The 26,784-nt window shown below is 48.8% G+C and overlaps 1 protein-coding gene across 3 annotated transcripts in view; it reads right to left on the minus strand.

The window, feature by feature from the left end:
* The window catches only part of LOC115097047, a 175,401-nt gene that overhangs the window by 90,117 nt on the left and 58,500 nt on the right, over positions 1-26,784 (minus strand). For all 3 annotated transcript variants that reach the window (XM_029612478.1, XM_029612477.1, XM_029612479.1), the window contains 2 exons: positions 10,218-10,401; positions 550-657 (listed from right to left, as the gene is read on the minus strand). In XM_029612478.1, the coding sequence (XP_029468338.1) occupies positions 550-657; positions 10,218-10,401 (292 nt within the window). The remainder of the gene's footprint in view (positions 1-549; positions 658-10,217; positions 10,402-26,784) is intronic.

Genomic DNA, 26,784 nt, shown 5'->3' on the forward strand with positions numbered 1-26,784 from the left:
ACTTTGCCAGACTGCACAGCAACTAAGGCCCAACATGCAGCTGGCAGAGGAAAGAAGAAAAACGAAAAGAAAAAACTACTGTAAGGAAAAGGAAAGAAACAGCTGCAGCTCTAGAAAAAAAAATCACTTAAACTGAGGAGAGAGCAAAGCTGAATACCATGAAACACACAGCTCCTGCAACCAAATGGCTCAGTTGGGGGGGGGGGGGGAGGGGAGGAGACAGAGGGACTCTGCCTAGGGGGCAGGGTGAAGACTACAGCTGCACATGCTTAGTAGGGCATGTTTGAAAGTTCTGGATTCTTTGAGGTCAAAGTTCTGTGCCAGGCTCCATCTGATGTCACTCATTTTTTGAGGGTTACCATCCTGCTTGATCTCTGAGAAACACCTCTCATGCATTCATTTAGATTTAATTTCCCACCCACCAATCTCAAGGCAGTTTTAATCCGTACAACAAATTACCGGGCACATGCTGTTTTGAGACATCTGGCAATAAACTCAGCCCATACTATAGCCTTTTGGCACCCTTATATTTCAGATGCTTCTACCTACCCCTTCCTCAAAGCTCCAGCGCTTGCTCACTTCCATCTCGTTCTGAGTGTAAATCTGCTCCCTTATGGCAATGATCAGCTCCCGTAGCTTGTCCGCATGCTTCTCCAGCTGAAATGAGCCAATATAAAGGTGTGTAGGAGGAAGGAAAGGATTTGTGACAGGCACAGTCCTAAGATCAAGCTGAAAGGAATAGTGAACCACAGGAAAATTTGATTCTTACCTGCCAATTTTCGTTCCTGTAATACCACAGATCAGTCCTAACCAGTGGGTTATGCATCCCTACCAGCAGATGGAGTCAGAGAACAAAAACTTTGGGCACTGCTACATAACCGAGAGTGCCACCTGCAGTCCCTCAGTATTGGCCTGTACCCAAGCCCAACAACTAACCTAAGGGGCGAAGAGGATTGGAACCCAAAACACAACAGCCAACCACTCGCCCATAATGGAAGAACAAAAACCACCAGACCACCTCGGAACCTGCTCTTTCAAGAGTATCTGCAAGAGGACAAAGAAAAAAAATTTTCTTCGGCAAGGTAGTCTTTCAGAATCTGAAATGGGGGTGGGCCTCTGGACTGATCTGTGGTATTAAAGGAACAAAAATTAGCAGGTAAGAACCAAATGTTCCTTTTCTGAACATACCCAGATCAATCCAGACCAGTGGGATGTACCCAAGCCACCCAAGACTGGGCGGGAGCCAAGACCCGTGCGCAGAACACTCTCACCGAAGGACGATTCATCTTGCGCCCTAACGTCCAAACGATAATGCTTGGTGAAAGTGTGAAGGGAGGACCAAACTGCCGCACTGCAGATTTCCTGTGACGACAGAAGTCGACACTCAGCCCAGGAGGTAGCCTGGGCCCTAGTGAAATGAGCCCTCAGACCCAAGGGCGCACTTGTGCAACATAGGCCGAGCAGATGGCCTCCTTAATCCAGCGCAAAATTGTAGTCTTAGAAGCCTTGTCACCCTACTTAGGTCCATCGAATAAGACAAATAGATGATGTAAAAGCCAGAAATCATTGGTAACCTCCAAATAGCGCAAGAGAGTGTGACGCACGTCCAAAAGATGAAGATCTCTCTCCTGCGGGGAATCCCGGGACCACTGTGGAAACCCTGATTGACATGTAAGGCAGACACTACCTTGGAGATGAAGGATGGAACCGTGCTGTTGCGTCCGGTCTCAGACGGCTTCGACCTCTGTGCCTCACCTTTCTTCCTTCTCTCTCCTCAAGCCTTAGGAAAATGGCTGCTGCCGCGTCTTCATGCCGCTCTCTCCGGTGGCCTCGGATCGGCAACGGCGATGGAGTTTGCCATGATTTTCCTGAGGGCCTCCTAGGGGGCGCACGCCACCCACGTCTTTATCCACGTCATGGCGGGAACCTCGGGGGCGTCCTCTCCGAGTGACATCACATCCTGGTATTTAGCCTGCCCTTCGTTTGCTAACAAACTGAGTTAGCAAGGATTGGATTGCCTCCGGTCTAAGCTACTCTGCCGCTTCCCAGCTGCCGCAGGAAGCTCTCTCTGCCCTTCGGGGTAATTCTTCACTAACCTGGGTACCTGCTCCTCAGGGGCCCTTCTGCTCTATTTCATGTGCCTATCTTGGGATACCGGGTACTCGCTCCTCGAGGGCCTGCTCTCCCTAATCTGGTGCCTGCCATTGAACAACTTCTGCCTGCCAAGACCTTCAAATATACAGCTGTCTGCTTCAGTGAGTACTAACCCTTTCAGTCTGTCTCTCTTTCAGCTTCAGCCCTCTGTATCTACATCCGGGACCTGTCCCTGCTACGCCACGCTGCCTATCATCTACTCAAGTGTGAGACTGGTCTCCTCTGCTGAGGACCCCCTGGACTACTTCACTAGGTTACCTTCACTGCTGCCCACTCCAACACCTCATAACCAGCGTGCACAGCGAAATTCTATCATCGTAGATCCTAAGAAAAGGATCCCGACACAACAAAGCCTGCAACTCCGAAATCTGTCTAGCAGAACAAATGGTCACCAGGAAACCTATCTTCAAGGTCAAATCTTTCACCGGCATCCTGCGTAAAGGCTCAAAAGGAGCTCCACAAAGCACCAGATTTAAACTCCAATCCGGACACAACGGGCAGACGAAGGGCATAAATGCTTGACCCCCTTGAGAAAATGGTTAATATCCGGGTGACTTGAGCCAGATACTCTTAAAAGCTGAGAGAGAAGCAATCCGCCCTGAGGAAGCTTTAGGCGAAACGTTAACAGTGGTGATGGTGCGCGGCACTGACTAGTTACAGCGAAGAACAAAAGAAAAATGCAACAAGTTTCAGATAAGTGCCTTGGTGATTCTTTGTAGCACAGATATATGGTGATAACACAGCAATTTGGCGGAGGTGCGTGGCATTGACTTGTTACAGTGAAGAACAAGAAAAATGTAACGAGTTTCAGACAAGTGCCTTGGTGATTTTTTGTAGCACAGACTTGTTGTCAATACAGCAATTTTGCAGCAAGTTTAGAATTTTGCTACTTTGTCATGTCGGGCAAGTTTCAGTATTAAACAATTCTGAAACTACAACATATTCCTTCAGAAGCTAGAAGATACAAGATTCAGGGCTCATAATTCGAACATAAATTGCCAGATTTGATAGGTGTCTAACAACCACGGAGAAACACAGTGTATTATATTCTTGTTACAAATTGCCGGGACACTGGCAGTCTATATAACAATGGAGTAACATCTGCGGATGTCATACAGCGTGATAAATAACTTGCTGAGATACCGGCAATAATTTGCCGAGATACCTGCGATTTTCTCAAATGGAACAATTGACATTATAAAGACTTAAAAATAGTCTGCAGCAATTGCATTTTATTATAATTTAAAAAATAGGAGACAATAAAGGCCGGTTATTGAACTTACTGGTTTGACAATTTGAGGTCTTCGGACCCTTCTGATACCAGTTCTGAGGCCTTTGTCTCTCAATCATAAATATTCTTAAAACCCAAAAATTTAAAATTAAAAAATGAATGTTTACATGTAATTTGAATAAAGATAAAAAAGGGATTTCAAATATGGTAATTTATGATTCTTCGAACATCTGTTGATAACAGAGCCAAGGAGCGCCATGCCTCAAAAAGCTTCCAGACTAACATAGGCCATAGAAGTAACCGGTTGCCGCGCCTGAAGAAGTATGGAAATGACCTGTTCTGAATGGCCCCTCAATCGCAATTGTCGCCTCTTAAAAGCCAAGCCGCGAGAGAGAAGTGATCCTCCCGATCCGAAAATATGGGCCCCTGATGGAGCAGACGCAGAAGATGAGCCAGCTGCAGGGGACCTTCCAGAGCAATTCGAACCAGGTCCGCGAACCATGGACAGCGCAGCCACTCTAGAGCTACCAGCACCATGCTACCTGAATGCCGCTCTATGCGTTGGAGAAGCCGACCGATGAGAGGCCAGGGGGAAAGGCACAGAGAAGAATTCCCATGGGCCAAGGACACACTAAGGCAGGGGTCAGGAACCTTTTTGGCTGAGAGAGCCATAAACGCCACATATTTTAAAATGTAATTCCATGAGAGCCATACAATATGTTTAAAACTAAATACAAGTAAATGTGTGCATTTTATGTAAGATCACACTTTTAAAGTACAATAAGTCTCTGAAAATATTACACCAGGCCTTAAGACACCAATACATCTCCTATTAGGAAAACGGACCAAGTCAGGCTGCTATAGAGTCCTACACAGAAACTACACGCCAGCAGAAAACCTCACCTGAATCACGTGCTGTCCCTCACCTAACATAGAATAAAGAGACCAAAACGCATAACAAGAAGCATGCAGAAAAAACTGAATTGGAAACTGCAACAAGCCAGAGTCTCTGTATGCAGTGTAACAAAGGAAAAAAGAAACATCACCCATCCTTAGAAAACAAATCAAGAAATATAAAATCATCAGCAGTAAAACTGTACTAACAAAAAGAACATATTTCGAAACAGCTGATGAGTGGAATATCCAATAATTAAAAACTCATATAAAACATTTCCAGATACCAACAAAATATTTCAAAATAGCAGACACAAAGACCCAGTAATGAAAAATAAGGATACAAACATTTTTTTGCTCTGCATACCTGGGAACGTTTGATATCCAGGTGTCCTGAGATTGTTCTGAATTAGCAGGAGGCGGGGTGGTTTGCTTGGAACTTTCTCCTCTCTCAGTCACATACCAGCGCTCTCTCTCACACTGGCTCTCAATGACACACCTATACACACATACTCTCAGTACTCACATATACACATGTTTTTTCTCTCTCACTTATATAGGCTCTTAATTACACATTTACACACATGCTGTCTATCTTTTCACGCTTACACACACACACAGAGGCTTTCAATCACATAAATACATGCTGTCTTTTTCTCTCACACACAGACTCATTCACATGCTTAAAAACATGTCCTCTCTTTCTCTCATTTACACACAGGCTCTCAATCACATACTAACATGCTCCCTCACCTAAATCAGCTCTCAATCACACACAGACACACATGGTCTCTCTCTCTCTCATTTAAACACAGGCTCTCAATCACATACTCACATGCTCCATCACCTAAACCAGCTCTCAATCACACACAGACACACATGATCTCTCTCTTACTTATACACACAGGCTCTTAATCATACATACACATGATTTCTCTCACACACAAAGGATCTCAATCATACACACATACTCTTTCACACAAACAGGTTTTCAATCACAAACTTACACATACAGGTTCCCAATGGTAAACTTACATTCATGCTCTCTCTCTCACAGGCAGGCTCTCAATCACAGACATACTCTCTTTCACATATACAGGCTCTCAATCATTCACATACATGCAATCTCTCACTCACACACACAGGATCTCAAACACATGCTTGCTCACTCATTCACTCTCTCTCCCCCCCACCCCCACCCCGGGAACTCGCGGCAGCAGCAGCCTCCTCCCAACGCTAACCTCCTTCATTTTCAGCCCTCGCGGAGGCGGAGTCCCATCGGCCGCGGTTGAAGCTCTTCATTTTCCTCCGAGCTGCGCTGCAGTCTTCTTTTCGTCGGACACTAGTGTGGCCTCTTCTTGCCGCGCACGCACCCGATGCTCTCCACTTCCTCGCCGCAGGGAGGGGGGGGGGGGGGGGAAGAAGAGAGCATGCCAGTGCCGCTGACTCCAGCTGTCCTGCCGCGTTCCGCCCGGGTTGACAGCATTTTAAGCCCGAGCGGAGGAGGCCCGGGGAGCAGCTGGGTCAGCGGGGGACTGGAAAGTGTGGCGACACTTGTCTGCGAGCCAGATGCAGCCCTCAAGAGAGCCATATCTGGCTCGCGAGCCATGGGTTCCCGACCCCTGCACTAAGGCGTCTAAGCCTACTGAGCCCACCTCTCATCGACGACTGAAGAAGCTCTGTGTCTTCGCATTGGCCCGAGTTGCTATCAGATCCAACAGAGGCACGCCCCACCTGGCGCAAATGAGGTTCCAAGTTTCAGGCGCTAGCTCCCAATCCCCTGGATCAAGCTGTTAACGGCTGAGGAAGTCCGCCTGAACATTCTCCACCTCCGCAACACGAGACGCAGCGATTCCTCTGAGATGGCGCTCTGCCTAGACGAACAGAAGCCTTGCTTCCAGCACCACTGCTAGGCTTCTTGATCCCTCTTGCCAGTTGATATAAGCCACCGTCGTCGCATTGTCTGAGAACACTTGAACCATTCTGTTTTAGACTAGGGGCAAGAACATTCACAGGGCAAGTTGGACAGCTCTTGTCTCGAGGCGGTTGATGGACCAGGATCTCTCCGTCGGTGTCCAGAGACCTTTAGCGGATTTGTTTAAACAAACCGCTCCCCAACCTGACGTCTGTGGAAACAACCACCCAATTCGGAGGCTCCAAATCCACCCCCAGCTCCAGGTTGCTGCGCAAGAGCCACCACGACAGACTGACTTTGGACTCTGGAAGCAGAGGCAACAGTAATTGGAATTGTTCCGACACTGGGTTCCACCTCGACAACAGCGACTGCTGCAACGGCCACAAGTGAGCGAACGCCCATGGCACCAAATCTAAGGTGGAGGCCATGGATCCCAGCACTTGTAAGTGATGCCAAACTGTAGGATCCACCTTCTGAAGGAGGGCCCTAACCTGATCTTGCAACTTCATTACACGGTCCAATGTCAGGAAAACCTTGCCTTGGGAGGTATCGAAAAGTGCCCCCAAGTAAACCAGCAACTGAGTGGGCTCCAAGTGAATTTTCTGGACATTTATGATCCAGCCGAGCGACTGTATTGTGAACATCACCCTCTAGACCGATCTCTCGCAGTCCTCCTGTGACTTCGCTCGAATCAACCAATCGTCCAGGTACGGGTGAACTAGGACTCCCTCCTTGCAAAGGAACGCTGCTACGACCACGATGACCTTGGTGAAAGTGCGTGGAGCCATCACCAGGCTGAAAGGAAGAGCTCAAAACTGGAAATGTTGCCCCAGCACCTTGAACCGCAGATACCGTTGGTGATCCTGTTGGAGCGGGATGTGCAGATACGCCTCGGTGAAGTCCAGGGACGCGAGAAACTCCTGTTTGCGCACCACGGCCACCACCGTCTGCAAGGTCTCCATGCGAAAACGGGGGATCCAAAGACACCGATTCACCTTCTGCAAATCTAGAATGGGGCGAAAGGTGCCCTCCTTCTTGGGAACCACAAAGTACACAGAGTACTTTCCCTGGGCCTGCTCCGCTAAGGGAACCAGGACAAAGGCCCTGAGATCGAGCAGCTGTTGTAGGATCCCTTGCACTGCCTCGCGCTTGCCCCGCAAAGCTACGCAGGACTCTACAAAGGCCTACCCGAACCGGGCGCAAAAACTCGAGAGCGTAACCGTCCCTGACCACTTCCAAGACCCAGCGGTCCGAGGTAATCCTTGCCCACTCCGTGTAAAAGCTCGACAATCTGCCTCAGACAGCTTCTACAACGGCATGGGTGCCCCTGGCTTCATTGGGAGGACTTTCCACGTCCAGCGCCCTGGCCCGCAGACTACCTGGGCGGTGGCCTCCACAAAAGGACTGCTGGCACCCCGGGGCTGACCTGGACCCTGGAGGAGCTGAAGGCCAACCAGCACGAAATCTGCGAGAGTCCTGAAAACAAGCTCGAGGAGGAAAAACCTTCTCTGAAGGTTTCCTATCTTCCAGTAACTGGTTGCCCTTGGACTCCCAAGTAACTTTACCAACTGGTCCATATCTTCCCCGAAGAGAAGCTTGACCTTAAAGGGGAGGTTACAAAGCTGAGACTTGGAAGACAAATCCGTTGACCAATTTCGCAACCAGGGGAGTCTATAAGCCGCGATGGCGGATACCATACTACACGCTGAGGTCCGCACCAAATCATACAAGGCATCTGCGACATATACAACACCTGCCTCTAGTCGTGCGGCCTGCAAGGGCCCACCACCACCAGCACGTGTAGCCGCAAATGCCTCTTGGATCCAACAGACAGGCCCTTTGCATGAGGCTGGCACAAATAGCCACCCAAAGACTCAGAGTGGAAACCTCAAAGACTCGCTTGAGCTGGATCTCCAGTTTGCAGTCCTGTATGTCCTTCAATGCGGCAGCCCCGGTGACGGGAATGGTGGTCTTCTTAGTCACAGCAGACACCACTGCATCTACCCTTCAGCACCTTTGGGAGATCCAAAACATCCTACGATGGGGGTAAATCTTTGCCATCGCTCTACCCACGTCTGGTGAGTCCGACTCCCGGTTCACCAGTTTTCGAACCTTCTTCAGCAATGGAAAAGAGGTTGTCTGTCCCCGAATCCCATCCAGGACCGGGTTAACCCCTTCGCTGTCACTCGTCTTGAGCCACCTTGACCCCCAGTACCTCCAAGACCTGGGGGATGAGAGGCCGGAGCTCCTCACGCTTAAACAAGGGCACCATGCTGGGATCATTGCCTTCCGAAGATGCCAGCTCATCCAGGTCGTCCTGGGTCCCATCGCCCATATCATGCTCAAGCCCCGGATCCTGATCCAAGCCTGAAACTGTGGTGTCCTCCAGTGGGGCCAGCAACCTATCCTCTACTCGGGTCCCCTGAGGGTTGCTGAAGATCCGTGGGCACCCTGGACACTCGCTTAGCCTGAGGTTCAGATGTAACGTCCAGCCGTGCTGCTCTCTTCAACACTGCCTGCTTCCTAGCCAGGAAAGCCTGGTGAAGCAGCAGCAGCACAAACTCTGAGAAAAACTCCCCTGGGTCCTCACTCCCCCCCCCCTCAGCTGAGGGGTCCGGTAGCCCAGACTCATCCCCAAAGAGGCAAACCTGCTCTACAGGGGATAGAATGGGAGGGGTTTCCTCGTCCTGCGACACTCGACACGGGTCTCCCCAGGGAGCATCAGCCCAGAGGAACTTAGACCTTACCTGACAGGCCTCTCCTCCGAAGAAGTTCCCTCCTGCCCCGTGCTACAGGCAGAGCAGAGGGAATCAGCATCTAGGGCCTGTCCTGTCGCGCCATATGCCCAGCAGGCCGCCATGAACCAGGCCGCACAGCCACGCAGTCGTCAGCAAAAAGAAGAAAATTTGAGCTGGGAAAAGCTCCGCGTGGCGGTCAAAGCTTAAAATAAACAACTCCCTGCAGGCGCGAAGCTCCGAAGACAAAGGCCTGCCGGCAAGATACGCACCAAGAAAAAACACGCGCGAAGGCTCCCCTCCGACTCACCTGGAGCCCTGGGACGTTGACGATACCCCGGGGGTCTAGCTCCCCCCTCTCCAACTGGGCTGCCGGGAACGGCATGGCCCATCCCTAGAGCAGACTCCACTTACCTTGAGGAGATACTTCTGCTTCTCTCTCTTTTTTTTTTTTTTCAAACCTTTTTTTCTTTTTTGAAAAAAACTTTACTTAGATTCCTCGGTTTCCCTCAGACTCCTAGGGTAAGGGAATCACTTCAGTGGTTGAGGGAACCAGGAGCCCCTGGTTGTCAAAGCCTCTGGACCGTTGCGGACGAGACTCAGGCAGGGGTATCCAACACCCCCCCACCCTCGCCCCCGGTCGCCCGGCTTCCACTGAGGGATGGTCCACAAAGGTGCCTAACACCTCAGAAAGCAACACCACTAGCCCTAACTATATTTTTCCCTTTTTTATTTTAAACTTGCAGGCTGCAGGATTGCACCTTTACCATCTGCTGGAGTCAGAGAAACACTGAGGGACTGCAGGTGGCACTCTCGGTTATGTATCAGTACCCAAGGTTTTTGTTCTCTGACTCCATTTTCTGGTAGGGATGCATAACCCACTGGTCTGGACTGATCTGAGTATGTTCAGGAATTTCATATTTACACCTCCCCCAATCATCAGTGCTAGGAGAGTCCTCTCTCGACTCCTTCCCATCCAGTTCTCATTAGGGATTCTCCTTTTTAAATAGAGGCCTCTTTTTACTCTTCCATTTGGTTCTCATCAGGGGCCCTCTCCACTTCCTAACTGTGACTCTTTTCCATACGAGGCCTTTTCTCCTGACTCTTCCCAAGAGACACTTCCTGCTCAAGTGAGCTGTATTCTTACATCTTCCAATATGGATCTCATAAGGGATCCTTCTCTCAAAGGCTCCCTACTAAAGGTGGTAGGGTAATGTGCAGCTAATCAGAATGCACACATCTACCCCAAAGGCAATGAACATATTTGATCGCCAGTCTTGGTGCATACCAGGCTATCCTCTTCTGCAGCCAGCTCCACCCCTGGAGGCAGTTCCTCTCCGGTCACAGCATCCACAGCTACCTTTCCCTCATTTTCCTGGGCTGTTTCGGAGATGATCTTTGATTTCAGCCACTGAATTTCTTCAACTGACACGATATCCCTGGGAGAATTACTCATGACATGCTCCTTAAACCTGCAAGGACACAGAGGAATTGAGAACCTTTAACATTAACAAAAAGTTATAAGCTACAGCACCAATGACGACACGCATTAGATACATGTTAAACATTTACATTACCTGGCGACATCTCCCAAGATGAAAACAGAAATACTAACTTATTTTTATTTATATATTTTTAAAAAATGTTTGATCATCTTTAAGTGTCACACAATCCAAGATGGTGGTGGCCAGCTAATGTGTAGCTGTTGAGCTCCTGTGCCAAGGTTTACTTACTTTTTTTTTCAGATTCTAATTATGAGAAAACCTAAAGGAACATCAAAGATTTCCCTTTTTTGATCTACTTTTTGCAGGGGCAATGTATTGGGAGAAATTACTTATCTAATAATTTTGTTTTCCTTAGTGTAGCCAGATGGACTCAGAGCCAATGGGATGTACAAAAGCTACTTCCGAACGGGGCGGGAGGCTGCCCACGGTCCAGTTAGCATCACCCTCACATAGGCTGCGTCCTCTCTGGCCTGGATGTCCAGGCAACAGAATCTGGAGAAGATGTGCAAGGAAGACCACATCACTACTCGACAGATGTCGACAGGAGACAGTAGTTTAGCTTCTGCCCAGGATAAGGCCTGGGCCCTAGTGGAATGAGCTTTGACCTGAAGGGCTAAAGGCTTCCCTGCCTTCACATAAAACTCCTGTGATCACTTCCTTGATCCAGTGAACTGTGCTAGCTCGTGAAGCTGCTTCGCCTTGTTTTCTTCCCCCATGAAGGAAAAACAAGTGGCCTGTCTTGAGCACCAGTTCTAAGCATTCCAGGTACCATACTAGAAGCCTACTGGTGTTTAAGTGGCGTAGTAGGCGGTAATCTTCTGTGTCCTTACATCCATCCGGGGACGGTAAGGAGATAGTCTGGTTCAGGTGAAACTCCGAGACTACCTTTGGTAAGAAGGAAGGGATGGTGCGAAGCTGCAATCGTTCCTGGAGTGAACCGGAGGAACGGTTCCCAACATGACAGTGCCTGTAGTTCGGAGAAGCAACAAGCCAAGCACATCACCACCAAGAATACAGTCTTCAGTGTTAAATAGGTGTAGAGACAGACTGCACAGTGGCCTAAAGGAAGGCCCCGCTAAAAAGTCCAATACTAGATTGAGGTTCCATAGGGAGATCGACCACTTTGTCGGAGGTGGGCCAAGTCCGGATGCGTTGACAGGTGGGTTCCGTTCACCTCTCCCCTGAAAACAGGAAAGCGCTGCCACCTGGACTTTGAAGCAGTTGAGGGGCAATCCTTTGTTCAGGCCGTCCTGTAAAAATTCCAGAATCATGGGTATCTTGGTCATTCGCAGGGGCACCCTGCGTTCCACACACTAGGCCTCAAATATTCTCCAGATCAGGATGTACGCCAGGGACGATTAGGGCCGCCGAATATCCCCGCTTCGTCAGGCGAGCCCTCTCGAGGGCCAGACCATAAGACAGAATCGAGTTGGGTCCTCAAGAAGGACCAAACCTTGTTGGAGAAGGTCCATGTGTGGGGAGAGGCGAAGGGGATTCTCCACGAGAAGCCGCCACATGTCTGCGTACCACAGGTGTCTGGGCCAATCCGGGGCCACCAGAAGGTCCAATCATGTGGATGATCTTGCCCAGCAGCGTATAGTAAGTCCTCCTCCAGCCAGGTCTGGACAAGGGCATTCCCTTGGGAGCGCTGATCTCATCTGTGACTGAAAAATCAAAAGACCTTTGTATTGTGAGATGTAGCCAGTAGGCTGATGGACGGGAGGTCCCAGCGATCTACTAGGAGCTGGAAGGCTCTGGTCGACAACACCCACTCCCCTGGATCTAGACTCTCACTGCTGAGAAAGTCTGCTCTGATGTTGTCTTTTCCCGTGATGTGGGCAACCGAGAACCCTTATAGATTTAACTCTGCCCATTCCATAAGGAGGTCTATTTCCAGAGACACTTGGTGGCTTTTAGTGCCTCCCTGGCAGTTGATGTAGACTACCTAATGTCGTGTTGTCCAACATCATGCGGCCTGCCTGTCTCTGGAGCCTGTGGCTGAACTGCAGGCATGCTAATCTGACTGCCTGTGCTTTCAGGCGATTTATGTTCCATGCGCTTACTCCTTGGTCCATCGCCGCTAGGTTGTCAGTTCCTGACGGTGAGCTCCCCACCCTCAGAGACTCTTATCCAAAGTTACGGCGATCCAATTTGGTGGAGAAAGGCGTACACCCTTGCTTAGGGGAGCTTCCTGTAGCCACCACTGCAGCCAAGAACATACTTCCATCAATAGGTGGAGGCGGATCGGGTAGTCTTGAGACAGTGGGTGCCAAGGTGACAGCAGGGAGCGATGGAGTGGCCACGTGTGCCCTCGCCCACGATACTACTTCCAGGGTTGACAGCATGAGGCCGAGGACTCGGAGGTGGCTCCACACCCTGGGGTGCATCGTGTTAGTCAACTAATGCACTTGGCACATCAGCTTCCTTACCCTCGAGGGAAGGAGGAAGACCTTGTTCTGCTTGGTGTTGAACCGGACTCCCAGATACTCCAAGGACTGGGGGGCTTTGAGGCTGCTCTTGTCCATGCTCATGACCCAACCGAGTTCTTGTAGGAGGGACCTGACCCTGCTGGTAAGCTGGAGGTTCTCTTCCGACTTCACCCAGATCCACCAGTCACCTAAGCAAGGGTGAAACAGGATCCCTTCTTTCCTCAGTGCCGCCGCCATGACCACCACAATTTTGGAGAATGTTCTGGGGGAAATTGACAGGCCGAAGGCAGCACCCGGAGCTGGTAATGGCAGCTCAGTACTGCAAAATGTAGGAAATGCTGGTGGTCTTGATAGATTAGGATATGAAGGTAGGCCTCTGAGAGCTCCAGGTAGGTTAAGAACTCTCCCCGGTTGCATGGCCATTAATACGGAGCGAAGAGTTTCCATGTGGAAGTGAATTATCCCCAGACGACAACTGACTCTCTTGAGATCCAAGATAAGTCGGAATGACCCTTTCTTCTTGGGTACAATGAAATAGATGGAATAACATCCTCTATTTAGTTGGGGGAGGGGGGGAGGTACAGGGGTTATAGCCCTCAGACTGAGGAGCCTTAACGTGGATTCTACTGCCAGTTTTTTGTGCTAGGAGTGGCAAGGTGACATCACGAACATGTCCCGAGGGATGCTGTGTATCCTTCTCGTATGATGTCTAGTACCCATTTGTCAGACGTGATCTCAACCCACCGCTGAAAGAAGAGGAATAAGTCAGCCCCCATCTCCTCGCCCCGTGGATGGGTTGGCCAAACTTCATTGGGAAGTTCGGGTTGAACCTGAGCTCGAACCTGTTCCTCTTTTTGGTTGTCTGTTCCGAAAGGACTGAGACCTTCCAGAGGGCTGAGATGTCTGAAATGACAAGTTTCTGTAGGGCTGGAAGCGCTGGGAGCCCCTAGCCCAAACCCTCATGGGAGAGGGGTGCTGCGACCTCTTTTTCTTTTCTTCCGGTAGCCGAGGCACTGGAGATTCATCCCACTTACTGGCTAGTTTTTCCAATTCATTACCGAATAGGAGGGATCCCTTAAAGAGCATCTTTGTGAGGTTCGCCTTAGAGGTTGTGTCAGCTGACCGATTTCGAAACCATAGCTGTCTTCTGGCTGCCACCACTGAGGCTACTCCTCTGGCCAAGGTGCATACTAGGCACAAGCTTGCATCTGCTAGAAAGGTCACGGCGAGCTCCATCATTTCTCTGGTATGTACTCCAGTGCTATCTGCCTCTGGAGAGAGAGAGAAACAGACACGAACGAGCCACCAAGGCACAACAGGAAGTGCGAAGGCCTGCTTAAGGATGGATTCCAACTACCTATCGTGAGCATTCTTCAAGGCCGCTCCTCCCTCTACTGGGATAGTTGTTCGCTTCGAGATGACGTCCGCTTTCGGGAAATGCAGATGTTTTTTGGCTGCCAGGTCCAGAGGGTATAAGGCCTCCAGTGCCCGACCTCCTTTAAAACTGGCTTCCGGGGATTCCCATTCCAGGGCAATCAACATCCCTATGGATTTCAGCATCAGGAAATAGCAAGAAGCTTTCCGTAGAGACAACAGGATGGGATTCTTCCTTGGTTCTATGCCAGGAACTACCAGGGCCTTCAGGGTCTGTGGAAACTACCAGGGGCTTCAGGGTCTGTGGAAAAATCAAACCATGGTCTGGTATGGCTCCAGGCCTGGAGGGATTTCCCCATCCTCCAATGAATCCTCACAACCCCTTCGTCGACAGTGGTGTCCTGTTCCCTGTCAGGGATACTCTTGGTGAGGTGAGGCATGTCCCAAAGCATGCTGATAGGGCTGGGAGGGCGAGGCCTTTCCAGCTGGAGCTCTGGCCAGGCAGGGGCAGTAACTGACTGCACCTGAGCAAAGGCTTATAGGCCCTGAAAGAATTCCAACCAAGAGAAGACTGCCGGATCCATATTTAGCCCAGAAGGAACTGGGGTAGGTGCCATTGAACTGCCCTCTCCTGGGGGGGATGCCATCCCCGAATTGCTCAGATCCGGGGTGCTGCCAGATAAGATCATGGCTGACCCATCCTCCGACTGGGAGAGGCCGGGCTTGGAAAAGTTCTGAGAGTCCAGTCCTCCCTGGGCTTCCTCACAAATGCTGACAAAAGAAGGATTCAAGGTCAGGCTGCACAGCCCTAATATGGCAGGCAGCACAAAGGGAGTGTCGTCTGAGCTTCTTTGCTGCTGGGGCCATAATACTCTGTAGCTTATAATTTCAGTCAGATAGTGCCTCACGAGCATGCACAGGCCCGCTTTGGCGCACGTAAATCTGACCGGCTGATTTTGCATGTAGTTATGTGCTCGGTTATGCTTGTAGATAGGCGCAAAAGGGCCGGCCCGTACCACGTGTACCAATGGACAATGGGGGAAAATGGCGTCTCAACAAAACCGCGTGCAAGATGGCACCACCGCGGCCCACCACATGGAGTGCCCACTGAGCCTGTCGGGGGGCCGCTCAACCCGCTTGGAAACCCCCTTCCTTTGCTCTGGATAAGAGGAGTTCTTCTCTACTTACCTGGGATCAGCGCTTACCAGCTGAGTACAGAGACGGTCTCCGGCTGCGCTGGGGGGGGGGGGGGGGGGAGGTAGGAGGGCTTAGGCAGTCACTGCCGCGCTCGGCTTCCTGCATCTGCTGCCTTTCAGCTGCTTCAGCAGCAAAGTCCACGCCGGGATCCAGCTACCAGACAAAGGCAAAACTCTGAAGGATCTCTGAAATGGCCTCAGGAATTCTCAACTGGGGGAGGGACCTTAGGTATCACTGCAGGAGAACGGGGCTTGATCTTCTCTGATTTAAAAGTAGAAATTTGAAGGTAAGTTTTCCTCAACTAAAGAGTACTATATTCTCGATAGGAGACACAATCCACATCTGCTAGGACACGGAGAGATACTGAATGGCTAAGGTCACTGCAGGGGTCTATCTAGGGTGACATCAGCTTTGAAACCTGACTCCATCTCCCATCTGCTAGCAGGGGCGCACATAACCCTTTGGTCCTGAGTCCATCTGGCTACACGCTTTGAAATCTTAGATTACAGATTCTTCATTGGGGACAGGGTACTCTGATCAGTTATTGACTGTTGGGACACAGGAAAATTCCGACCCACTGCCACAGCAGATGCCCAACTCTGAAATTTCCCAGTCAGCTAAAATTAATAGATCAATGACCTAGGCTATTCACCCCGGTTGGCTAAAGAGGCTATGACAGAAGAAGTGACAGCCATGGTGCAATCAGTGGTGACTTCCCTGGAGTTGGAGAGAACCTTGCCAAGTGGGAAAGGCATAAGCTAAACTTAAATAAATTATATACATAAAATAAATCTGTACACTGATGGGGCTGCCAGGGGTAGCATTATAACAGATACCACCAGCAATGTGTGGTCTATGGGGCAGAGAGGAGTTTGCCTCTGTTGATTTCTTCTCAAAAACTACATCTTCAGGGGACAGCGCTTGAGAGGTTTTCACCATGTCTGACTCAATGGCACTCAATGTTGCTAAGCCTGCAGAGTTTGTATCAGGTTTTGTTTTGAGGGATAATGGATTAACTGAACTGAAGGTGCTAGGCAATGTTCATCCTTGTATTAAGTTTAAGTGAATCTATTCCTCTGGCAGTGATAACCATTGAAACATGAGCCATATAACAACTTAATATTATTGCCAATACCCACTCAGGGTAAACCCCATGGTCCTGCCAAGTACTGCCCAGTTTCTGCCTACATCCATGTACATGCCACCACATTGTCATTCTCCTGCCTTCCAAATGGGTTTCTGCTTGTCTCTGGTGAAATACCCTGTCCACGAGCTATCCTGTAGTTATTTTTAGGAACACTGCAATCGCACAAAACCCAGGGATCTCAGTTCCTAAAAATGCACCTACTGACCAAATACAAACAAATGCTGGTATCACCAGTCACAGAGATAGAGCTCACAAACTAAAAAGTTTATTAACAGTTGGAACATTGAACAGAAAAAAAAAATTAAGCTGAAAAACACATAAGATGACACAGATTCAGTAAGTATAGCTATCTAGATAAGTTTCATTGTACATAGCTAATGCCTGGGGAGGTTCAGGATAGGTGTCCAAACAAGGATGTTTAGAGTTGGGACAGGGCCTTGACACAGATTTGGTTCCTCTGCACTCCCAGGCAGGACTGGAGAGTTCTAAAGATTTGGAACTAGATCTCTGCAGACTGTCTCTGGATGACTGATAGCACTGCAGAATGTTGCTAATGAGGATCTTGGGGAGATCCCGGTTCCAGAGACTGTTTTCAAGCATGATAATTCGGATTAACTCAACCAAATCACAGTGAACCGGGAAGATGTAGTAGGCCAGGCTGACAAACTAAAGAGTAGCAAATCACCTGGACCGGATAGTATATACCCTAGGGCTCTGAAAGAACTAAAAAATGAAATTTCAAATCTATTAGTAAAAATTTGTAACCTATTATTAAAATTGTACCTAAAGACTAGAGGTACACTAGAGGGTGGCCAACGCAACCCCAAATTTAAAAAAGGGCTCTAGGGGTGATATAGGGAACTATAGACTGGTGAATCTGAATTCAGTGCCGGGAAAAATAGTGGAAACTATTCTAAAGAACAAAATCACAGAACATATAGAGGGACATGGTTTAATGGACAACAGTCTGCATGGATTTACCCAAGAGAAGCCTTACCTTACAAACCCTTTATATTTTTTTTTGAAGGGGTTACATGTTTATAAACCCCTTCAAAACATATGGATAAAGGTGAACCAGTAGATGTAAGGTATATGAATTTTCAAAAAGCTTTTGACAAAGTTCCTTATGAGAGGCTAAGAAAACTAAAAAGTCATGGGATAGGTGGTGATGTCCTTTTGTGGATTGCAAACTGGTTAGAAAGACAGGAAACAGCAGAATTAAATGGTCAATATTCTCAGCAGAAAAAGATAAAACAGTGGAGTGCTGCAGGGATCTGTACTTGAACCGGTGTTTTATTATTATTTATAAAATGATCTGGAAAGGAAAATTGGTTCTTACCTGCTAATTTTCGTTCCTGTAGTACCATGGATCAGTCTAGACTCCTGGGTTTATTCATCCTTGCCAGCAGATAGAGTCAGAGAAAGTTTCACAGACACTGCTTCATAAGCCCTGGTGCCACCAGCAGTTCTTCAATATTGATCTGTATCCAAGCACAAACCACTTGCAAAGCTTGTAAAAACTTGCAAAACTTTGAAAAAAATAGTCAGTATTCCATAACCTAAAAAGTGTGTACCACCAAGATTTACAGCTGAGCAGAGGACTCTCCACCTCCATAGATTGGGCGGGTTCTGGACTGATCCGTGGTACTACAGAAACGAAAGTTAGCAGGTAAGAACCAATTTTCCTTTCCCTGTACGTACTCTGATCAGTCCAGACTCCTGGGATGTACCAAAGCTCCCTACTAAGGGTGGGACCTAGAGAGTCCTGTTCACAAGAGACTTTCGCCAAACAACCGAGACTCCGGATCCCCTACATCTAGCCCTCACAAAATGCCTCACAAAAGTATGTAGCAACTTCCAAGTCTCCGCTCTATAAATTTCCTGTGGTGAAACTGAGCCTCTGCCCACAAAATTGCCTGAGACCGAGTTGCGCGAGCTCTCAACTCAATTGCCCTTGAGAATGTATGCTGACCCAATAGCCTCCTTAAACCACCTCGCAATGGTAGCCTTGGAAGCCTGGGTACCTCCTTCTTGGAACCACGCCACAAAATGAAACGATAATCAGACCTCCTAAAATCATTAGTGGCCTTGATGTACCGAAGCAAGGCCCTGCGAACATCCAATAGCCTAACTTCTCGTGCATGCGGCGTAGCAGGATCTAGTTCTGGAAAAGACGGAAGCTCCACAGTCTGATTAACATGAAAAGGAGAGACCACCTTCGGAAGGAATGAAGGAACCATCTGCAAAGAAACACCTGAATCCGCAATCTGAAGGAATGGATCATGGCCAGACAAGGCCTGCAACTCAGAAATCCTCCGGGCAGAACAAATGGCTACGAAAAAGACGACATTTAGAGTCAAATCCTTAAGAGTCGCTCTACAGATAGGTTCAAAGGGTGCCACACACAACTCTAGAAGAACTAGATTAAGGTTCCAGGATGGACAAACTCTCCACATCAGAGGGCGCAAATTCTTAACTCCCCAAATAAACCTAAGTACATCAGGATGGGAAGACAACTTGTACCCTTCGACCTCCCCATGCAAGCAAGCCAGGGCCGCTACCTGCACTCTAAGTGAGTTAAAAGCCAGCCCTCTGACTAAACCTTCTTTCAGGAAAGACAAAATGTGAAACAACAAAGACCATAAGTCCTGTATTCCTTTAGTCATGCACCATGTCTCAAAAACCTTCCAGACTCGAACATACGATAGCGAAGTCTACTTCCATCTAGCTTTCAGAAGAGTAGTGATAACTGCCTCCGGGTATCCTCTATATCTCAAACGTCACCTCTCAAAAGCCAAGCGGCTAGTCAAAAACGATCTGCCTGGTCTAAAAATATGGGACCTTGCCGAAGGAGACAAGGAAGGTCTGAAGCATAATGGTCCATCCATTGCTAAGTTGACTAGATCTGCGACGGTCAACAAGGCCACTCCGGGACTACCAACACTATATCCCCCGGATTCTTCTCTATCCGATGCAAGACCTTGCCCACTAGAGGCCAAGGAGGGAAAACAAAGTAGAATGCCCCCGAGGCCAAGGAATTACCAGAGCATCGGCTCCGTATTCCCTTCTTCGGCTGAAAAATGAGGTACTTTTGCATTGAGACGAGTCACCATTAGATCGATGTGGGGACAACCCCACCTTTCTCAGATGATCTTATTTATGTAGATTTATATTCCACTTTTCACACACTTTTTTCAGCACTTCAAAGTGGATTACATTCAGGTATTGTAGGTATTTCCCTATCCCCAGAGGGCTTACAATCTAAGTTTGTACCTAAGGCAATGGAGGGTAAAGTGACTTGCCCAAGGTCACAAAGAGCAACAGTGGCACTTGAACCCTGGTCTCCTGGTTCATAGCTCACTGCTCTATCCACTACTCTATTCCTCCACTCTGCATCGCCGAGTCTGCCAATTTCCACTCTCTGGGATCCAAGATTTTGCGACTGAGAAAATCTGCCTGGATGTTTTTGATACCCACGATATGAGATGCCGCTATCTGAACCAAGTGCTGCTCCATCCAAAGAAGCAACTCTTGAGCCTCCTGTGGTATACCTAGACTCTTGGTGCCTCCCTGTCAATTGATGTAAGTTAGTCGTCACGTTGTCTGACAAACAAGAGCGGCCTTGAACCAGAGGCAGAAAGTCGAGCAATGCCAACCGCACTGCTCTGGTCTCCAAACGATTGATAGACCACGAGGCTTCTTCCAATGACTGACTGTCAGCACATTGCCCCCCCCCCAACCAGAGAGACTGGCATCGGTAGTAAGAATTACCCAATTTGGAACCTCCAGATCAATACCACGTTGTAGACTGGACTTCTGTAGCCACCAAGAGAGACTGTCCCGCGGCAGAGCATCAAGAGTCACAGGCTGATGAAAGGCCTCCAATAACGGATTCTTCCTCTCCTCTGAAGTGGTCTCATATGCGCAAAGGCCCACGGTACTAACTCCAGCTTAGAAGCCACTGACCTCAGAACCTGCAAAAAAAATCCTAGGCTTGGGGTACCCTCAACGCTAGCAAGTCTCGAACTTGCTTCTGACACTAGCGCATTCTCTCTCCTCCGTGAGGAAGACCTTGCCCTGCCTCATATCAAACCGAGCAGCTAGGTAGTTGAGATTGAGACGGGTTCAGGTGGCTCTTTGCCAGATTTGCCATCCAGCCTAGGGATTCAAGGAGATGGATCACCTTTTGCACCGCAGTGCAACACCCAGTTTCCAACTTCACCCTGATGAGCCAATTGTCGAGATAAAGGTGCACCAGCACCACCTCGCATCAAAGAACTGCCGCTACAACCACCATGACCTTGGTGAAAGTGCGGGGCACCGTGGCCAGCCGAAAGAGTGCCTCAACTGGAAGTGCTTAATGCAGAGAGCGCAGACATGCTCTCTGCATGAAGCTGGAACATATGGCGGCCTGCAGACTCAAAGCAGACACCTCAGAGATTCTTTTGAGATGGAGCTCTAGCTTCTGCTCCTGAACATCCTTGAGAGCCGCGGCACCCGCAACGGGGATAGTTGTCTTCTTTGTGACCGTCGAAATCGCCGCATCCACTTTTGGAAGCAAAAAAAATCTAATATCTGATCAGGCAAGGGATAAAGCTTTGACGTTGCTCTTTCCGCCATTAATCCGGAGTCGGGGGAACTCCATTTACACTCCATCATCTTTTTCACAGACCTATAATAAGGAAACGAAGTCGGGGGGCCCCTAAGGCCATTGAGGACTGGATCTGCCCTGTCCATGTCTGGGTCCTCCTGAGGAATCTTCAACCCCAACTCCTCCCTCCGAAACAAATGGAGGATTTTGGAGTCATCCCCTTCCGAAACCAGAAGGTCTTCCAAGTCGCCCCCCGGAGCCTGGTCCATCAGTCCCTGATCAACACCCTGCACCCCCGACATTGCCTCCGTATCCCTGGGGGCCTCCGTTGACCCAACAGTCATCAGCTGACCTCCCCAGGTACAACAAGCACTGCACCCCACAAGGCCAGGGGCCCCGGGAGCACCTAGGCCCAGCCGCGAATCCGGAAGTGATGGGCATGGGGCCGGCGATGCCAGCCCCGACTGCTGGTATCCCCTCCAATCCTACTGTGCTAAATAAGCTTGATGAAGCAGCAGGATAAAGTCAAGGGAGAGCGAACAGGGAGCCGCAGGAAAAGGAGGGGCTCAAACCCCCACGCCCCCTGAAGCCGGCAAATCCCACAAAGCTGCTCCCTCTGTGCCACCCTGCCACTCCATGGGATCCGGGTGAACTAGGGAAAGTTGCAGAGGGAGATCCCCCCTCCCCCTCAGAATGTGCGGGCAAAAGCGCTCGCGTGCCCAAAATGGCCACCGCTCCTGCTTCGAGGGAACGCATCTATCAGGGGTTGAGAGGACCCTTCACCTCCCGAAATGCAAGCTGAGCAAAGCCCCTTGCAGCTTACACGCGCCAGGACCACGCAGCTTGCGTGGCAAGCCGAGCCGCGAACCATCCCCACCACCCCCCCGCCCCAATCGGCGGGACCCGAAGCACTCCCCGCCAAGCATAAAAGCAGTCAAGCCCCAGGAAAGAGAAAGGAGGCTTAATCTTTTTTTTTTTTAAACTTTAACAAAGAAAATGGAAGGCTCCCCTCTCCTAAGGCTGCAGCACAGCTGTCCAGCTCGGCACAGCCAAAAATAACCAAGGAGAGGCCCCAAAGAAAGGAGCAGGGGAGGGGGGCAAAAACCCCACAGCCCTGAGCTCAAAGCACCTAGGCGGCCTCGTGGAGGGGAGTCCATCTTAACCAAACATGGAAAGGGTCCCCTTGGGATCCTAACCCCGGGAGGAAGGCTCACACGAAAAAAAAAAGTAAAAAGAACTTAATGGACTGTAGAAACTGCAGGTTTATGCACCAGCCACCATTTGCTAGAGACAATGAAATACTGAGGAACTGCTGGTGGCACCAGGGCTTATGAAGCAGTGTTAGTGAAACTGTCTCCTTCTGCTGGCAGGGATGAATAAACCCAGGAGTCTGGAGTGATCCTGGTTCCATACAGGGAAAGGGATATGACTAGTGATGTAATCAAATCTGCAGATAACAAAATTATTCAGAGTAGTTAAATCACATGCGGACTGTGATAAATTACAGCATTTTGCAAGACTGGAAGATCGGGCATCCAAATGGACAAAGTGATCCACATAGGGAAAAATAGCCCATTATGTAGGTACATGATTTTAGGATCCATATTAGAAGTTACCACTCAAGAAAAAGATCTAGACGTTATAGTGGATAATACACTGAAATCGTTGGCTTAGTGTGCTGTGGCGGTCAAAAAAAAAGTAAACAATGTTAGGAATTATTAGAAAGGAAAAAGTGAATAAAATGGAGAATGTTATGCCTCTTTCATTCCTTGGTAAGACCGCACCTAGAGTACTGTGTGCAATTCTGGCCACTGCATCTCAAAAAAAAAAAAAAAAAAGGTATAGCTGCACTGGAAAAAGTACAGGGAAGAGCGACCAAAATGATAAAGGGCATGAAATAGCTCCCCTATGAAGAAGGCGGCTGGGGGGGTGGGGGGGATATGAAATTATGAAAGGACTAGAATGGGTAAATGTAAACCAGTTATTTACTCTTTCAGATAACAGAAGGACTGAGGGCAATCCATGAAATTATAATGTAGCACATTTAAAACAAATCAAAGAAAATTCTCTCACTCAATACACATTAAAGCTCTGGAATTTATTGCCGGAGGATGTAGTTAGGGCAGTTAAAGTAGCTGGGTTTCAAAAAGGTTTGTATAAATTCCTGAGAAGTCTATAAACTGCTATTAATCAAGTTGACCCAGAGAACAGCCATTGCTATTACGCGCATTAGTAGCACGGACTGTATTTAATGTTTGGGTATTTGCCAGGTACTTATAACTTGGATTAGCCACTGTTGGAAACAGGATGCTGGAGTTGATGGACCTAGTATGGCAATTTCTTATGTTCTTACAACTTCCTGAGGATTTCATTTATTATATTTGTTGCTCGCATGTATAATGGAGAAATTACTTACCCGATAATTTCATTTTCCTTAGTGTAGACGGATGGACTCAGGACCAATGGGTTATGTGCTCCCCTGCCAGCAGATGGAGATGGAGTCAGGTTTCAAAGCTCACGACACCTGAGATATACCCCAGCAGTGATCTCAGCCATTCAGTATTCTCTTCAAAAGCCTTTGTGAACATCCTATTGAACAACTTGAATACAATTTAATAACTCGATTAAAAACTTGATTAAAAACTCGTGACCATAACTGCACTCAACCAAACATAAGTGCTGAATCCCAGCAATATTACAGATGCCCAGATCTAGGGATAGGGTGATGGCCTACCCATAACCTCTTTGGTATCGAAATTCATGGGCAGCTGTGGACGGGATGCTGAGTCCATCTGTCTACACTAAGGAAAACGAAATAATCAAGTAAGTAATTTCTCCATTTCTTAGCATGTAGCCAGATGAACTCAGGGGTAAAGGCTTCCCTGCCTCTATATAAGCTCCCGTGATCTCTTCCTTGATCCTGCAAGCAATGGTAGCTCGCGAACCTGCTTTGCCTTGTTTCCTTCCACCGTGAAGAACAAACATCCATCTTGTGCTCTGGTTCTGTATGCTCTAGATACCGTACTAACAGCCTACTGACATTCAAGTGGCGTAGGAGACGATAGTCTTCCAAGTCCTTGCGTCTATCTAGGGACAATAAGGAAATAGACTGGTTCAGGTGAAACTCCGAGACTACCTTTGGCAAGAAGGAAGGAACGGTGCGAAGCTGTAACTTTCTTGGAGCCAACCGGAGGAATGGATCCTGACACGACAGCACCTGTAGTTCAAAGATGCGATAAGCCGAGCATATCGCCAACAAGAATACAGTCTACAGCGCCAACAGGTGTAGAGACAGAGCATGCAGCAGCCGAAAGGAAGGCCCTGCTAAGAAGTCCAATACTAAATTGTGGTTTGTTAGGGGGACCTGCCACTTTAAGGGTGGTCGGAAGTATTTAACTCCTTTTAGGAAATGGGCTACGTCCAAATGTGTCACCAGGTGGGCTCCATTCACCTCACCTCTGAAACAGGAGGGCGCCACCAACTGGACCTTCAAGGAGTTCAGGGACAGTCCTTTGTTCAGGCTGTCCTGAAAGAATTCCAGAATCAAGGGAATCTTGGTCATCCAGGGGGCACCCTGCGTTCCTCGCACCAGGCCTCAAATATTCTCCACATCCGCACATACGCCAGGAATGTCGAGAACGTCCACACGCAGAGCAAGGTGGCAACAGCTGCCGAATATCCCGCTTCGTCAGGCAAGCCCTCTCAAGGGCCAGACTATAAGACAAAACAGAGTTGGGTCCTTGTGACGGATCGGACCTTGTTGGAGAAGGTCTCTATGCGGGGGGATGCTTAGAGGGCTCTCCACCAGAAGCCTCCACATGTCTGCATACCATGGGCACCTGAGCCAATCCAGAGCCACCAGAAGGACTAATCCTCTAAGGCATTTGATCTTGCAAATTAATTTGCCTAGTAGAGGCCACAGAGGGAAGGCGTACAGTAAGTCCTCCTCTGGCCAGGTCTAGACAAGCTTGTCTATCCCTTGAGAGCGCTGATCCCTACTGCAACTGAAGAATCAGGGGACCTTCGCATTGTGAGATGTGGCTAGTAGGTCGATGGATGGGAGACCCCAGCGATCTACTAGAGCTGGAAGGCTCTGGTTGACAACACCCATTCCCCTGGATCCAGAGACTCTCCCTTCTGAGAAAATCTGCTCTGACTTTGTCTTTTCCCACCATGTGAAAGGCCAAGATCCCTTGTAGATTTAATTCCATCCATTCCATAAGGGGGTCTATCTCCAGAGACACTTGGTGGCTTTTGGTTCCTCCCTGGCGGTTGATGTAGGCTACTGTTGTTGCGTTGTCAGACATCACGCGGACTGCTTGTCCCTGAAGCCTGTGGCTGAATTGCAGACACGCTAATCTGACAGCTCGGGCTTAGCGTCTCTTTTTTTTTTGTTATTAAAGGTTTTTATTGAAACAACAACAGAATGAAACCTACAGATCGGACCATACAAGTAGGAAATGAGGTATACATAAGAAACTGCACAACGCTGCAAACAAAGCCAGGAACAACTGTAGGTGAAACATCACAGAATAGCAAAACCAAGTTGTTTACGTTTAATGAATATAGCACCCCACCCCCCCACCCCCCCTAGCTTCACAATGACAAAGGAAATTAGAAAAAGCAGAGCATACATGGAGTCACACAAAAGCATAGATATGAACCTATGGGTTACCCCCAAAAGAAATATGAAAAGCGAAGGGCTCCTACCGCTAACATAATATTTAAGGCAAAGGACCCCCCGGCCCCCCAGAAAGCCATTGTTGGTATGGGTGCCAAATTGATGTAAAACGGGAGACTGTCTTATTGTTGAATGTTGTAATTTTGGATAATAAATAAATTTTCCGCACTCTGTTGTGAATGTCCTCTATCTTTGGAGTTCTGGTGTCTTTCCATAAACGTGCGATCTCACAGCGGCTGGCAGTAGAGACAAATTGAACTAACTGATTAGAATCCTGCGAAAGCCCAGTGGGTGCCAAGCCCAGCAGGGCCTGAGCAGGAGTGAGCGAGGGAAAAGCGAGGGAAAAGCTTGCTCAACCAGAGGGATTCCTGCCTCCAAACTAAACTGACATGGGAGCAGGTCCACCACATATGATAAAACGTGCCCTCCTCCCCACAACCTCGCCAACAAGTATCAGGATATAAAGGCAAGAATTTATGTAACTGTGAGGGACATTTGTACCAGCGGTACAAGAGCTTATACGAGTTCTCAATAAGAGAAGCAGCAATATGTCCCCTGCCCAGCCGGCGAAAGACCGACTTCCAAAGCTGAGGTGTCCAGCTGACCCGAAGGTCTCTCTCCCAAGCCTTCTGGAAGGTGTAAAGAGGGGGATCCTGTACCAATAACAGTTGATAAAGCCTTGACAGCATTTTGGGGCAACTATGCGCCCGTTCACAAAGTTTCTCGAAAGCAGAGAGTTCCTGAGCGAGTGGAGTACTAAGCCCGGTGGCCTTAGCAAAATGCGCTAATTGCAAATAGGGGTACAACGCCGATTCAGGTAAGTCATAGGCTCGCTGAAGATCAGCAAAAGAGCGTAAAGCTGTAGAGCCCCAAACATATCCCCACGTCGTGATGCCCCGCCGTCTCCAGTCTAAAAAAATGGAGCTCTCAC

This window comes from Rhinatrema bivittatum, chromosome 8 (assembly GCF_901001135.1).
Source record: "Rhinatrema bivittatum chromosome 8, aRhiBiv1.1, whole genome shotgun sequence".
NCBI classification, from domain to species: Eukaryota; Metazoa; Chordata; class Amphibia; order Gymnophiona; family Rhinatrematidae; genus Rhinatrema; species Rhinatrema bivittatum.